The following is a 16,996-nucleotide window of genomic DNA, read 5'->3' on the forward strand; positions in this document are numbered from 1 at the left end:
TACATTTAACCAACACCATTCTCGCAGCAGCCTCACCCTTTTCAGGGATTTGGTAAAAGAATCCATTGCTCTAAGTTCAGTATAACTCTAAATGTTTCCTAAGTAACCATTCGCTGCTCTCCCGATTTTTCTGTTGACTTAACTTTCCTCAAGCAACATGTTCCTTTTAGTTTCTCCTAGGGTGTCTGGAACTATTTCAAATAATTCTCCTTTTTTCTTCTGTTTATTCTCTAAGTCTTTTAATAAATTCCCTTACATTTAAAAATCTTATATTATTGGATTTAATTGCATTTTCCTTCATATATTCTTTTGGTACCTATTTATTATAACACTAATTCTTAATCCCCAGAGTTACATATCCAGGTAGTCCTCTTAACTGCTCCAAGTTTAATTCAAGTTTTTAATTTTAATATTTTCCCTTCCTCATTTATGTAAGGATATTTCTACACCTTGGGGCTATCTTTAAACCCTTTAAACCAAAACTCTGTTTTGGAGAAGAGATGAGTCTTCTATAAAATGTGAATTGAATCCCAAACCTAACTTTGAATTTTTTGGCTATTGGGAAACAAAAAGGAAAGCTGTAATAACTTAGTAGTAATTTAGTAATATATGCCCAAATGGAAAGATTATTGTAGTTATATATCCAAATGGAAAGATTATTGGGTTTTTTGTGTGTGTGGTTGTTTTTTTTTTTTTTCTGTTTTACGGTTTTATGTTCTGTTCTCTAGGCTTTTGCAATAAAGAAAGCTATCACTAAAATATCAGATAAGTAACCACATGGCTCTACTTTACTCAGTTTAAGATGCTTTTAGTGGCCATTTTACTTCATACAGTGCTTGTTATTTAAAGTAACTACTTAGTCTCCTTAAGTCATTTTTGATGTTCCAGTCATTGAGCTATGATACAAACAGCTATCCATCCATTCTGCTTCATTTTATGTATTTTTTCTGTACTGAGCAATTCATGAACACCCATTAAAACTATAGTACTGTAAAGTCCTTTTTCTTTCAGAAAGTATGATTGGATAGCTTAGGGAGTTTAAGCATAAGGTTAATGAATAGGAGATTGTAAATTTAGTTTCCATGCTTGCCAGTTAATTTTTTGGATTCCATGGTGGGTTTTAAATCACCTAGTCCAAACCCATCATCTTTTCTAGGGAAGCTTTCATTTATGCAATAAATAGCTTTATTACAAACTATCTCCCAGGTAAACATCATTTTACTTTAGTTCCCGTAAGTAAGTGTTGAGATAACGCCTTGCAAGAATCAAATTGGTGAATGTTCTGTTGGTTACAGTCACCTAATATTAATATGTGCATTAGCTAATCATGGAATAATTTTCTGATAATGTCTTGTGCCAGTAAAATACTTTTAATTCTTACAACATACGTATTATATTTGCCAATAAATGTAAGATCACAATAGGAGTGTGTTTCTGTTTCTAAATAGCTTGCTGTTGCCAGAGTTTTAAATAACCAGTAAATAATAAATTAACATATTTGTGAATTTCAATTAAGTCCAATTATTCAACCAATTGCATTGGGAAAGAAAATTAAAATGTTAAGAATTTGACCTTTTCTCTAGTCCAGGTACAGTGTTTCTTTCTTTTGTAATGCTTTATTTAGAAGACAGTTTCCAAATTCATCCCTTAGCTGTCTTTTTGCATCATTTTTAAACATAGAACCTTGGACTGGCTATATTATGTATCTCCTCCAGTACAGAATTTTTTATGTATTTGCCTTTTGAATAAGTTATTTTCTCTCACTTCTCAAAATACTGTGAATAGTCTTAATAACACATATACCTCGCACTGTAAGTGGAAGTTTTCTGGTATTACTAGGTTAAATGCCTGTAAGCGTTGGTGCACTGGGGGCTAATGGAGACTCCTAGGGCATTGGGGACACATCCTTAAGCAAAAAAACCAGTCGGCAGTGAATGTTTTTGCATGCATTGTCAGAGCATATGACTCCTACGGGCTCTTCTAACTCTTAAGTTCTGAGAATTTAGAATTCTTACGCAGGTACTGTTTGGTTTCCATTTGAAGTATGCAAGAATAGGTATGATTGTGCTGGGTGCATGTGCAGTTAGGAAGCTGCCTTAGGTTCTTAAATGGTTACCTATTATTTCAAATAAACAACCCCAAACTTAGAAGCATAAAACAACAACAATCTTTTATTATTGTTAACTCACATGGTTCAGAGGGTTGACTAGGCTAAGCTAGGGTGCTTAGGGTCTCATGTGTTTGCCATCACTTGTGGCTGGGGCTAGAGTCAACTTTGAAGGCTTCCTCACTCAGGTGTCAGAGTGTTGACTGGGACTTTGGCAGGAGCTGTCTGCCAGAAGACCCATATATGAAGTTTTTCCATATAGTTTCCTCACAGCATGGAGGCTAGGTTCCAAGGTTCAGTGTCTCAAAACCCACAGGCCAGGTGGGAGCTGTATTTCTTTTCATGACCTAGCCTCGGAAATCATGCAGCATAACTTTCACTACATCCTGTTTGTTAGAGTCAGTAAGACCAGGCCATATTCTAGTGATTCTCCACCTTGTGATGGGAGAAGTGTCAAAGATTTTGAAGACGTGGGCTTCGCTGGTGGCGCAGTGGTTGAGAGTTAGCCTGCCGATGCAGGGGACACAGGTTCGTGCCCCGGTCCGGGAAGATCCCATATGCTGCGGAGCGGCTGGGCCCGTGAGCCATGGCCGCTGAGCCTGCGCGTCCAGAGCCTGTGCTCTGCAACGGGAGAGGCCACAACAGTGAGAGGCCTGCGTACTGCAAAAAAAAAAAAAAAAAAAAAAAAGATTTTGAAGACGTGTTTTGTTTTTTTTTTAAACATCTTTATTGGAGTATAATTGCTTTACAATGTCGTGTTAGTTTCTGCTGTATAACAAAGTGAATCAGCTATACATATACATATATAGCCCCATATCTCCTCCCTCCCACCCTCCCTATCCCACCCCTCTAGGTGGTCACAAATCACCAAGCTGATCTCCCTGTGCTATGCAGCAGCTTCCCACTAGCCATCCATTTTACATTTGGTAGTGTATATATGTCAATGCTAATCTCTCACATCGTCCCATTTTACCCTTCCCCTCCCCGTGTCCTCAATGCAGACGTGTGTTAAACCACCACATATTCTTCATTTGGACTTTATTCCTTCTTGTCATTTCTCTAAAGTGACTTTGGCTATGAAAAGAGACTGTGTCCCTTGTCTTAAGTATACTAGCAGTACCACATGAATTGTTATGGAATTTGTTTAACCTGTGGAAGCATCAGGTACTTCTTCAGGCAATGAAAAGCTAGATAGCAGATTTGAGGCAGTAGGGCAGTATCTTAATCCCAGATTATTGGCTCAGTTGTTCTTGAGAACCAGGGTAAAATGATCTGCATAGATTCTAGTAGGGAAGAGAGTTTTCACCAAAGAGGAAGTAAGGATGCATTTGAAAGCCACTTACACTTCATCTCTCAGGGCTTAGTTTCCTCATTTTAAAAGTAGAGGGGATAAACAAAGGAAATGCAAGACTTGTACATCAAAAACTATAAAATATTGTTGAAAAAAATTAAGACATACAAGAATGGAAAGATATCCTGTGTTCAATGTACTCTATATCAAAAATCTGTCTTTTTTATACAAATTGACAAACTGATCCTAAAATTTATATGGAAATGCAAGGGACCCAGAATAGCCAAAACAACATTGAGAACAAAGTTGGAGGAGTCACACTTTGCAACTTCAAAATTTACTACAATAATGAGCTTACTGTAGTTATAGTAATCTTCTACAATACTTTAAAAGTGTGGTACTGGTGTAACAACAGATATAGAGATCAATGCAGTCGAATTAATGATCTAGAAATAAACCCATCTATGGTCAGTTGATTTTGACAAAGGTACAAAGATAATTGATAGAGAAAGAGTAGTCTTTTCAACAAATGGTGCTGGGACAACTGGATAGCCATATGTAAAGGAATGAATTTGGATCCTACTTCATATCATGTACAAAAAATAACTGGAAGTGGGTCAATGACTGGTAGTAAGAGCTAAAAGTATAAGACTCTTAGAAGAAAACATAGTTGTAGATTATTGTGACCTTGGGTTAGACAAGGTCACACCTTAACTATGACACCTAAAGCACAAGTAACCAAAAAAAAAACAATTTTTTTTTTAAATATGTTTTTGTGTGAACAAAAGTTTTCATTTATCTGGGATAAATGTCCAGTAGTTCATTTGGTGGGTAGTTGCATGTTTAGATTTTTAAAAAACTGCAAGCCTGTTTTTTAGAGTTCCTATATTGCTTTACATTCCTACCAGCAATGTATGAGTAGTGTAATTTCTCTGCATCTTTGCCAGCATTTGGTGTAATCACTATTTTTTGTTTTAGTTACTCTGATTGGTTTGTAGTGATATCTTATTGTGGTTTTAATTTGCATTTCCTAATGGATAATGATATTGGATCTTTTCATGTGCTTATATACCATCTGCATATCCTCTTCAGCAAAATGTCTCATGTCTTTTGCTCATTTTCTAGTTGGATTATTTTTTATTGTTGATTTTTGAGAGTTCTTTATATAATTCTTGATACGAGTCCTTTGTCAGTTCTTTGTTTTGCAAATATATCCTCCCAGTCTGTAGCTTGTTTTTTTGTTAGCGCAAAACTCTTATGAAATCCATTTTATAATTTTTCCCTTCATGGATTGGGCTTTTGGTGTAAAGTCTGACAACTCTTTGCCTAACCCTTGATTCTGATGATTTTCTCTGATGGTTTGTTTTGCAAAAGTTATATAGTGTTATGTCTTATACTTAAGTTCATGATCTATTTTGAGTTAACTTTGTATAAGGTGTGATGAGACTTAGGTTGAAATTCTTTTTTTTTTTTTCCATATGAATGTCCAATTGCTTCAGCATTATTTGCATTTGTTGAAAAGGCCATCTTTCCTCCATTGAAATGCCTTTGTGCTGTGTTAAAAATAAAGTGGACATATTTGTATTGGTCTCTTTCTGGGTTCTATGTATCTATTCCTCTGCTAATACCACTGAGATGATCATGTCAATTTTCTTCTTTAGCCTACTAATATGGTGGATTATATTGATTGATTTTTGATTATCAAACTAGCCTTGCATCCCTAAAATAAACCTCACTTGGTCAGTTATGGTGATAATTCACTCCACATATTGCTAAATTCCATTTGCTAATTTTTTGAAAAAGGATTTTAATATCTGTATTCATGAGAGATACTGGTCTGTAGTTTTCTTTTTGTGTATTGTCTTTGATTTGTTTTGGTATCAGCTTAATGCTAGCTTCATAAAATGAACTCTGAAGTATATTTTTCCCTCTATTTTCTGTAAGAGATTGTGTAGAATTGGTGTCAGTTTTTCTTTAAATGTTTGGTAGATTTCTTCAATGAAATCATCTATGTATGGAGATTTCTTTTTTGACCATTTGAAAATTATGAATTCAATTTCCTTAATAGTTGCAGGGCTATTCAAATTATTTCATATCGGGTCAGTAGTGATAGTTTGTGCTTTTCCAGGAATCGATTCATTCCTTCTAAGCTATGTGCATCAAATTGTTCAGAGTATTTTCTCATTATCCTTTTGATGTCTGCAGTGTCTGTAGTGATATCTCGTGTTTTATGCCTAATATTGGTCACGTGTGTTTTGTCTTATTTCTTTGTTAGTCTTTCTAGAGGTTTGTCAATTTTCTTTTGCTCTTTAAAGAATCAGGTGTTTGTTTCATTCATTTTTTTCTGTTTTCTGTGTTGAATGTCATTGATTTCTGCTGTTACCTATGTTATTTCCTTCTGTTTGCTTCAGGTTTATTTTGCTCTTTTTCTAGCTTCATTACATTGGGCTTAGATAATTGATTTGAGGCTTTTCTCTTTGCTAGTATATACATTTAGTGCTGTTAATTTCCCTCTCAGCACTTTAGTTATACTACATAAATTTTGATGTTATATTTTCATTTTCATTCAGTTCAGTCTATTTTTTTATTTCACTTGAAACTTCCTCCTTGGTTCATGTGGATTATGTAGACAGGTGTGTATTGTTTTCTTTACAAGTGTTGGGAGATGTTCCTGTTGTTGTCCTATTATTGGTTCTAGTTTGATGCCATTGTGGTTAGAGAACACAGTATGATTTCAGTTCTTTTATAGTCTTGAGATTCTGTTTATGGCCAAGGTATGATCTCTTGGTATATGTTGGTGGGCACTGGAAAAAATATATATATTCTTGTTATATAGAATTTTATTAGTTGATTTGTGCTGCTATAACAAAGTACCATAGACTGGGCAGCTTAAACAACAGGAATTTGTTTATTATAGTTCTGGAGGCTAGAGTATCCAAGATCAAGTTGCCAGCCATTTCTGTTCTCTGGTGAGGACTTTCTTCTGATTTGCAGATGGTCAGCTTCTTGCCATGTCCTCTCATGGCAGAGAGAGAGAGAGAAAGCAAGCTTTCTGGCATCTCTTCTTAAAGGGATACTAATCCCCAGACTTCCCTGGTGGTCCAGTGGTTAAGACTCCATGCTTTCACTGCAAGGGGTGCAGGTTTGATCCCTGATCAGGGAACTAAGATCCCACATGCTGTGTGGCATGGACATACTAATCCCATTATTCATTGGGGCCCCACCTTCATGACCTAATCTAAGCCAAATTACCTCCCAAAGGCCCATCTCCAAATACTTGGGCTTGGGACTTCAGTTATATGCTTTCTTTTGCTTTTTTGCATGATACTTCTTTTTAAAATCCTTTTACTTTCAACCTGCCTATATTGTTGTATTTGAAATTAGTTTCTTGTAGACAGTATATAGTTGGGTTATGTTTTTAAATCAACTCTGCCAATCTTTCTTTTAATTGCTGTGTTTAGACCTTTTACATTTAATGTAATTATTGATATGTTTGAGCTTAAGGTTTACTCTCTCTCTTTTTCATTTCTCTGTTTTCTTTTTCCTACCTTCCTGTGGGTTCTTAAACATTTTTTAGAATTCCATTTTGATTTCTCTATAGTGGTTTTGAATGTATCTTTTTTATAGCTTTTTAGTGGTTGCTCTATATTATTATGTATACATATGTACTCAGTGTATTGATGTCATCATTTTACCAGTTAGAGGGATTATCGAAACCTTACCTTTGTTTGTGTCATGTTACCCTTCCCCATTTATTATAATATAATTATCTTACATATTTGCTCCATATACATTTAGAACCACAGTGTTATAACTTTTGCTGTAACTGTCAAACATAATTTATAAAACTCAAGAGGAGAAGAAAAACCTATTGTATTTATCAGTATTTTTGTTTACCATATTCTTTCTATCTATCTATCTAGCATTTCCTTTCTGTTTTGAGAACTTACTTTAGTCAAACTTTTAGGGTAGATCTGCTTGTGACAGATCTCTTATTTTTCCTTCATCTGAGAATGCCTTGCTTAAATAAATAGAATATATTTATTGGTATAAGGTTCTAGGTTGACAATTCTTTTCTTTCAATGCTTAAAAACTCTTGGGTCACATCCTTTTAGCTTTCATGGTTTCCTATAAGTAAGTCACTGTTATTTAATTGCTTTTCCCCTGTAGGTAAATTGGTTTCTCTGGCTACTTTCAAGATTTTTCTTTGTCTTTAGTTTTCAGAAGTTATGATGTGTTCTAGAATGGATATTTTTATTTTATTCTGTTTGAGTCTCACTCAGCTTTTTGTATCTTGCTAATTGGGAAAATTTCTGCCATTGTTTCAAGTGCTTTTTTTTTTTTTTTTTTAACTCTGTCCTTTCTCTCCTCTCCTTCAGGAAGTCCAATGACATGAATGTTAAATCTTTGTTAAAGTCCCACAGGTCCCTGAGGTTCTCTTCGTTTGTTTCTTTTAAGTCTAGTTTCTCTCTTTTGTTCAGATTTGATTATTTCTATTGTTTTATCTTCCAGTTTAGCTATTCTTTCTTCTGTCTCCTTCATCCTGTTCACTGAGCTTTTGATTATTGTATTTTTCAGTTTAAAAAATTTGCTGTGACTTTCTGTTTCTTAGCTGAGACTTTCTCTTTTCATTTGTTTCAGTCATATTCACAATTGCTCACTGAAGCCTTTTTGTCATGGCTGCTTTAAAATCTTAGATAATTCTCACATCTCTTTTGTCTCAGTGTTTCTATCGATTGCCCTTTTTTATTCAGTTTGAGATAGTCCTGTTTCTAGATATGATGAGTGGTTTTTTAAATTATTATTATTGAGACATGGATTTGGGGGGTATTATAAGACCCTGGGGACTTTACTTTTTTATTTTAGCTGTATTTTTTGCCACCACTCTGGCAGGGGAAGCGGGTAGGCACATCACCCCATTACTGCCAGGTGAGAATGTAAGGCCAGGTTTTTTTTTTGTTGACACCCAAGATGGAGACTCTTCATTACTGCTGGGTCTGGGTTGTTATGTCTAGCTCCCCAGTAGGCTTCCATTAATACCTCCCTGGCTGGGAACGATGGAAGTACCTCATTACTGATTTCCAGTTGACCTCCACTTACATGACAGGGAAAGGGTGTGGCCGCTTTACAGCTGGGCATTAGTGAAAGTTTTAATTCTCCACTGGACATCCTCTGGCACCATCCCAAGAGGAAGGGGAGATTCACCTAATTACTGATGGGTGAGAATGAAAGTTTAGGCACCCTATGTGATCTCCACTGACACTGAGGTGTGAGAGGGGAGACTTTTGTCATCCATCAGGAATGAAAGTCTTGACTTCCTCCTTGGATTTTTCTGACACCACCACAACTGAGGTGGTTGGATGTTGGATGCAGTTCCTCATTATAGACTCAGGAGCGTAGAAGTCTAAATTTCCCACTCAGCATTTACAGGGGTGGGTGGGAGTAGGGTCACAGTTTTTTTGAGTGGTTATTGTCTAAAAGTTTTCTATTTTGCTAGGCTGCCCTTTTCCTGGTCCATTGGCTTTTGTTGGGGATTTTTTGTATGCACCTACCTACATTTCCTAGTTGTTGGTTTCTTCAGCTCTAAGTCTGGTATATATGAGGCAAAAAGGGTACTCAGGAGACTCACCATAGTGCTGTTCTTAGAATCCTGAGGTTCCTAGGCAGTCTGCCTTCTTTCCATTTTTCTGAGCCTTTTTATCTTTGTTTATGCAATGTCCAGGGTTTTTCATGGTACTTAGATGAATAAGGAAAATTATGTCAACTCCACCTTCCGTTCATGTATTTCATTTAATTTTTTCAGTCTTTTGTTCCTTTTTATTGACAAGTAGTATCCCATTGTACAGATAAATCACAGTTTGGTTTATCCATTTTCTGTTGATAGGAATTTGGGTTGTTGACAGTTTGGGGCTATTAAAAATAAACCTGTCCTGACTATTTGGATCCAGATCTTTTTGTTAACATATATTTTTATATCTCTTGGAAAATACCTGAGTAGAATTCCTGAGTTATATAATAAGTGTTTTAACTTTTTAAGAAACTGCCAAACTGTTTTTTGAAAGGAATTTACCATTTTTCATTCCTACCAATAATGTATGGTAGGAATTTCAATTGCTCCACATCTTTGTCTACACTTGGTATTGTTAGTATTTTTATTTTTAATCATTCTTATGAGTATGTGGTCATTTTAATTTGTATTTTCCTGTTGACTAATTTTATTGAGCATCTTTTCATGTGGCATTTATGTATCTTCATGTATCTTCATATATCTTCATTTTGAAGTGTCTGTTCAAGTCCTTTTCTCACTTTGAAAATGGGTTGTTTGTATTCTTACTGAGTTTTAAGAGTTCTTTGTGTATTCTGGATACAAGTCTTTTGTAAGATACGTGTTTTACAAATATTTTCTTCTAGAGCGTAACTTGCCTTTTCATTTTATTAATGGTATCTTTTGAATATCAGAGATATTAATTCTGATGAAATCTAATTTATCAGAATTTTTTATGGTTAGTGTTTTATGTGTCTAAGAAATTTTTGCCACTTCAAAATTGAGAAGATTTTTTCCTAGGTTTTGTTCTGAAAGATTTATAGTTTTAGCTTTTACATTTAAGTCATGATCTATTTCAAATTAGCTTTAGTGTACAGTGTGAGGCAAAGATTGAGGTTCATTTTTTTTTCCATGTGGATATTTCATTATTCCAACACCATTAAAGACTATTCTTTCCCCATTGAATTACCTGGCTCTTTGATCATATACATATGGGTTTATTTCTAGACTATTTTATTGATTTATATGTCTGCCCTGACCCATACTATACTGTACTGATAATTGTTGCTTTATGGTAAGTCATGAAATCAAGTAGTCCTTCAGCTTTTTTTTTTTTTTTTTAAGGAATAAATAGCTTTATTTAAAACCAAGAAGAACTGCTCTACGCTACCACAGATTCTTCTCATCTTTTCAGAAATTTCTTCTTTTGCCTTCATAGTCATGGAGCTCTTCTGCCTCCGAAGTAGTCCTTCAATTTTGCTCTCCTTTAAAAAAACTTTGTTACTAACCCAGGACTTTACATTTTCACATACATTTTAGAATTAGCTAGTCAATTTCTACAAAAATGCCTGTTGATATTTTGATTGGGATTGCATTGAATCTATAGATCATTTTGGAGAGAACTGACATCTTAATGATCTTCAGTTTTCCAATCTGTGAACATGGGGTAGCTCTTTATTTATTTAGGTCTTCCTTAATTTTTTCAGAAATGTTTTTCAGTGTTCAGGTCTTGCATATATTTTGTTAAGTTTATGATAAAATATTTCATGTGATAGTAAGTGGTATTTATTTTTAACTTTAAATTTCCAGATGTCCATGGCTAGTTTGTAGAAATAAAATTGATTTTGATAGTGATCTTGTCTCCTGGGGCCTTGCCAGATGTCCTTAATAGCTCCAGTAGCACATTTTTGTAGATTCTTTAGGATTTTCTATATCTGTGATCATATTGGCTATGAGTAAAATCTTATAGTATGAGTCACTCACCTTTGTGCTTTCACTTTTGTAATAAAAACAAAAAAATCTGTTCCTTTTCTTAGCTCATCTTTGAGGTCCTGGATTTCACTTTATTCCTATAAACTGCATTGCTTTATCAATTCCAAGGTATTTTAAAACTTAAAGTAGGCATCTGAGAGTTAATGTGTCAAAAGTTTCTCAGGTATGCAAATTAGGACATTGAATTATAAGTTTTTGTTTTCTTCTCTTTATCTTCCACCTGATCACTATCTCCATACATTAATTATCCTTTTTTAAAATTGAAGTATAGTTGATGTACAACATTATATAAGTTGCAGGTGTACAACATAGTGATTCACAATTTTTAAAGGTTCTGTTTCATTTAAAGTTATAAAATAATGGGTATATTCCTTCCCATTCATGTATTTTAAAATGTTTCCCACCTATTTACTATCCTATAGTAAAATTAATGCTTACTTGTTTAACATTTCATGTAAAACAACCCATAGAAAATATAGATTGTGATGACATAAATAGCTTAGAACAGTGGTTCTCAAATTTAAAGTCCATTCGAGCACATGGAGGGCTTGTTAACACCCCAGTCCCAGAGAGCAGTGAGAACTGGCAAGTTTCCAGGTAATGCTGCTGCTCTGGGAACCACACTTTGATAATCACTGCTTTAGAGCAATGATGACAGGTCATTAATTTTAAATGATTAATGGAATATGCAGTTTCTTTGAGAAAAAACAAAAAAATTGCAATAACTAAAAAAAACTAGATATTAGATCTAAAATATTTAAAGATTGATATTTATCAGATGACGGTGTCATATATTTTTAATGAAATTTGGGTCTTCCCATTTTCCAGCACTATTGTATGAGGCATTTGAGAGGCCAAAGGGGTACACATTTTATTTCAAAGAGAAGAATATAGCAAAAAATGAGAAGTATGATGATCATTTGCTCTGTGAGCATAAAATAATGCCTATTTTATTGGACCCTAAGCAAAGAGTATTTGAATGGGTATATTAAACTACACTCTGTGGTAAGTGTATGGCATGCAAAATCTTTTCTAGGGCTCCGAACTGACATCAGAAAAGCTCTGTTAGTTGATCAGAGCTAATGATGCCCACCCTGGTGTTGCTGTGCACATGTCATCATAGTACACCTTCCTCTAAACTTAATCTTTTTTTTTTTTCCTTGAGTTAGTGAATATAAATGATACTGGAGTTAAGACTACTCCCATCAATAGTATGACCATTTGTCTAGATCAAAGTGAACTTAGAAATATTTTTCCCTGAAGGTCACTAACTATAAGAAAGGAAAACTAAAATAGTGAAATGTCAGACTAAAGTTTCTTAGACATCATTCTTCTTAGGGAAGATGTTATATAAGTGTTAATAAAGAAACTTGCCTATGAATATTCACCAGATAATGGTTCTTATTTTGTAGCCAGATGCATCAGAGTTATAAAGTATTTCCTTTTCTCTTGCAGCTCTGTTGGCTTAGCAAAAGCAGCTCTAGAAGCAATTAATGGATTCAACCTCTTTGGCAACCAGGTAAAAAAACAGCAATAGCAACAACAGACTTTGATTATTTTTTTGAATTGCATGTTTAATTAATTTGGCCATTTATTAACCAAGTCATTCATTATGATCAGAGAATGTCTGTAATTTATGTAGCAGCCCATGGTTGAACAACCTTTCCTTTGAATATGGTTTGCTGCTTAAATTTTAGGTTTCTAACTAAAAAAAGATTGCTTAATTTAAGAAACCCTCTTCATTAAGAATTCTCATTTTCTTTCTTCAGTAACTTTTCCCTCTAGTCTTTTTCTTTTTTTTTTTTTTTTAGATTCCATATATATGTGCTAACGTATGGTATTTGTTTTTCTCCTTCTGACTTACGTCACTCTGGTGTCACATGATACCTCATTGTAGTTTTGATTTACATTTCTCTAATGACTACTGATGCTGAGCATTCTTTCATGTGTTTGTTGGCAACTTGTATATCTTCTTTGGAGAAATGTCGATTTAGGTCTTCTGCCCATTTTTGGATTGAGTTGTTTGTTTTTTTGATATTAAGCTGCATGAGCTGCTTGTAAATTTTGTAGATTAATCCTTTGTCAGTTGCTTCATTTGCAAATATTTTCTCCCATGCTGAGGGTTGTCTTTTCGTCTTGTTTATGGTTTCCTTTGCTGTGCAAAAGCTTTTAAGTTTCATTAGGTCCCATTTGTTTATTTTTTTTTTTATGTGCATTTCTCTAGGAGGTGGGTCAAAAAGGATCTTGCTGTGATTTATGTCATAGAGTGTTCTGCCTATGTTTTCCTCTAAGTTTTATAGTGCCTGACCTTACATTTAGGTCTTTAATCCATTTTGAGCTTATTTTTGTGTATGGTGTTAGGGAGTGATCTAATCTCATACTTTTACATATAACTGTCCAGTTTTCCCAGCACCACTTATTGAAGAGGCTGTCTTTTCTCCCTTGTATATTCTTGCCTCCTTTATCAAAGATAAGGTGACCATATGTGCATGGGTTTATCTCTGGGCTTTCTGTCCTGTTCCATTGATCTATATTTCCGTTTTTGTGCCAGTACCATGCTGTCTTGATTACTGTAGCTTTGTAGTATAGTGTGAAGTCAGGGAGCCTGATTCCTCCAGCTCCATTTTTCTTTCTCAAGATTGCTTTGACTATTTGGGGTCTTTTGTGTTTCCATTACAAATTGTGAAATTTTTTGTTCTAGTTCTGTGAAAAATGCCAGTGGTAGCTTGATAGGGATTGCATTGAATCTGTAGATTGCTTTGGGTAGTAGAGTCATTTTCACAATGTTGATTCTTCCAATGCAAGAACATGGTATATCTCTCCATCTGTTTTTTATCATCTTTAATTTCTTTCATCAGTGTCTTATAGTTTTCTGTATACAGGTCTTTTGTCTCTTTAGGTAGGTTTATTCCTAGGTATTTTATTCTTTTTGTTGCAGTGGTAAATGGGAGTGTTTCCTTAATTTCACTTTTAGATTTTTCATTATTAGTGTATAGGAATGCCAGAGATTTCTGTGCATTAATTTTGTATCCTGCTACTTTACCAAACTCATTGATTAGCTCTAGTAATTTTCTGGTAGCATCTTTAGGATTCTGTATGTATAGTATCATGTCATCTGCAAAGAGTGACAGCTTTACTTCTTGTTTTCCAATTTGGATTCCTTTTATTTCTTTTTCTTCTCTGATTGCTGTGGCTAAAACTTCCAAAACTATGTGGAATAATAATGGTGAGAGTGGGCAACCTTGTCTTGTTCCTGATCTTAGTGGAGATGGTTTCAGTTTTTCACCATTGAGAGCGATGTTGGCTGTGTGTTTGTCATATATAGCTTTTATTATGTCGAGGTAAGTTCTGTCTATGCCTACTTTCTGGAGGGTTTTTCTCGTAAATGGGTGTTGAATTTTGTCAAAAGCTTTTTCTGCATCTATTGAGCTGATAATATGGTTTTTATCCTTCTGTTTGTTAATATCGTGTATCACATTGATTGATTTGCATATATTGAAGAATCCTTGCATTCCTGGAATAAAACCCACTTGATCATGGTGTATGATCCTTTTAATGTGCTGTTGGATTCTGATGCTAATATTTTGTTGAGGATTTTTGCATCTGTGTTCATCAGTGATATTGGCCTGTAGTTTTCTTTCTTTGTGACATCTTTGTCTGGTTTTGGTATCAGGGTGATTGTGGCCTCGTAGAATGAGTTTGGGAGTGTTCCTTCCTCTGCTATTTTTTGGAAGAGTTTGAGAAGCATTTCCTCTAGTCTTTTGTTCAGCTTTCACATTTTAAAATACTCCTGGCATTATATACCATATATTTTCCATGTCAGTTCCCTCGTTGGTTTCAATTTAATGTATATCGATGTATATGTCATGCAAAGGGGAACTTGCTTAACATGTGAAGCCAAAGAATTGGAAATCGTGATCCTAGCTTAACCCTCAACTGGTTGTAATCATATGTCTAAATCTCATTTTCTTTGGGATAAAAGGGAAACCCTTAGGGTTGCCTTAAATTTTTAAAAGATCTTTGACCAATTTCTGCCCCTAATCAGGTGACCATGGATTGAGTTGTCAGTGGAAGGAATAATATGCAGCAATACAGGTTACCTCTCTGGATCAAGAAGTAAACTAATTTTTTTAGCAATTTTTGTAAAGATTCCAAAGATGAGGCGGCAAAGGAGGTGTTCAACTAATACTATAATTAACCTTAAGCTATTAAAATGCTAATTAAGTCAGTGAAGATGCATTTTAGGAACTTATGCAGACATGTAAAATATGATATGGATTTTGTTATGGCAATTATAATATTGATACTATGTACCTCAAGTCTTGCATTTAGGAAAGTTTCATGTTGGAGCATGGTGACACAACTGCCTCTCTTCCTCTCCCTACATACGTAAACTCTCTTCTCACTTCAACTTCCTCTGGAGGAAGGATTCTGGTTAAATCCAGGAAATGAAGGATTAAGAACGACCACAGACGTGAAAGGATTGGGAAGAGGGGAGCAGCACCTCATTCTGGGTGCCCAAGAGGAGACTCTAAATCACCCACTTCCCACACTCTTTTTCTCTCAAGACCTCTGGCTGGAGAAATTGAGGAATCAGATCTCATGGGGGTTTGGGGGTATATGAACTTGTTGAAAATCATGAGAATTAATATGTTTCTCCTGGAGATTCTTGGTGTCTCTGGCTCTGATCCCTTGGCTTGTACCAACATTTCTGTCTCTCTGAAGAGTCAACATACTCATGGAAATCCTACATGTATCCTTCAATACTTTTCATTTCCTTTTCCCCCCTGCCTCACTCTCAATACATTCATTTAAATATGTGTGTATGTATGAATATGTGTGTGTATGAGTATATAAATATTTACAGAATATGTGTATATATATATTAGATAAGGAAGGAAGAAAGGAGTGTGTGAGTGGGAGTGTAATCTGCCATAAAAGAATGCCATTGTATTCAGTGTCACGAGGTAGAATCACTGCATACTCTGTACTCCTACCAGTGAATTTGTGACTTTGGCTAGGTATTTACCTAAGTCTCAGCTTCCTCATTTAAACAAATAGAGATATTGACACTTGAACCTAACTCAGAAGGTAGTCATGCAAATAAAAAACTTAGCATAGTGCTTGGCAAAGATTAAACCCTCAATAAGTGATACCTCATGTTATTACTAGTGAAGTGCTGGTAATACTAAGGAAGGGTAATAAAGCCATTGGACTCCAAAACTTCTCAGGGGTATATCAAGGAGACTTAGAAGAGTCACAGACTAAACTAGTAGTGTTACAACAGCAGTGTGGCAAGATGCAGGTCTTGCTCTTCTGCCTTACATGGTAACCAAGTAGTGAGATGAATGGAATTGCATGTCTAGGTCAGCTATTATAAAGTAGTGGTCAGCTCTTTTTTTTTTGCAATCATGCCATCTCCTTTGATGTACCTGAGTCTTAGTGTATACTGTTCACATATCTAGTATGCATCCTCTCTACCTACATATATACCCACAAACATTAATGGTACCTTTCTTAACTACCTATATTTCAGGGCTCTGCCTTCAGCCTACTTTTCCCAGGAAGCTTCTGTAGATTTGTTAGCCATAATTCTAAAAGTACTGAATTGCTTTACTATGCATTCTGATTCTGAGTTGTAAATATACTGCTGGTATTGTTCCCCAGCCATAAATTCTCAATCTTGGCTGCACGTTAGATTTGAGGAATTTAAAAAACAGTACTGATGCCTGGGCTCTACCCCTAGAGATTCTGACTTAATTGTCTAGAGGGAGGCTGTGGTGTTGAGATTTTTCTAAACTGCCTGGGAATTCTAATGTGCAGCCAAGGATGAGAACAACTGCTCTCAGCAGAGTTAACATTTGACCTTGTTTAGTTCATGTCTGTTTCCAGCAGAGCTGTGCACCAAATGTTTGCTGACTTGACTGTTTCTTGATTATTTCAGGTAGAAATATAGACAAATAAGGTCTTATTCCTTTAGCCACACAGATGTCACATTTGCAAGTAGGGCCTCTCCATCTTCCAATTTTTTTGGTAATATCAGAGTATCCTAGTTTTACAA

General features: G+C 35.1%; 1 protein-coding gene across 5 annotated transcripts in view; it reads left to right on the plus strand.

The window, feature by feature from the left end:
- Window positions 1–16,996, plus strand: part of PHKB (phosphorylase kinase regulatory subunit beta) — a 192,499-nt gene that overhangs the window by 52,511 nt on the left and 122,992 nt on the right. For all 5 annotated transcript variants that reach the window (XM_082676232.1, XM_082676233.1, XM_082676234.1 and 2 more), the window contains one exon: window positions 12,391–12,454. In XM_082676232.1, coding sequence (XP_082532358.1) covers window positions 12,391–12,454 — 64 coding nt within the window. The remainder of the gene's footprint in view (window positions 1–12,390; window positions 12,455–16,996) is intronic.

This window comes from Grampus griseus (assembly GCF_964374135.1).
Source record: "Grampus griseus genome assembly, chromosome: 19".
NCBI lineage: Eukaryota > Metazoa > Chordata > Mammalia > Artiodactyla > Delphinidae > Grampus > Grampus griseus.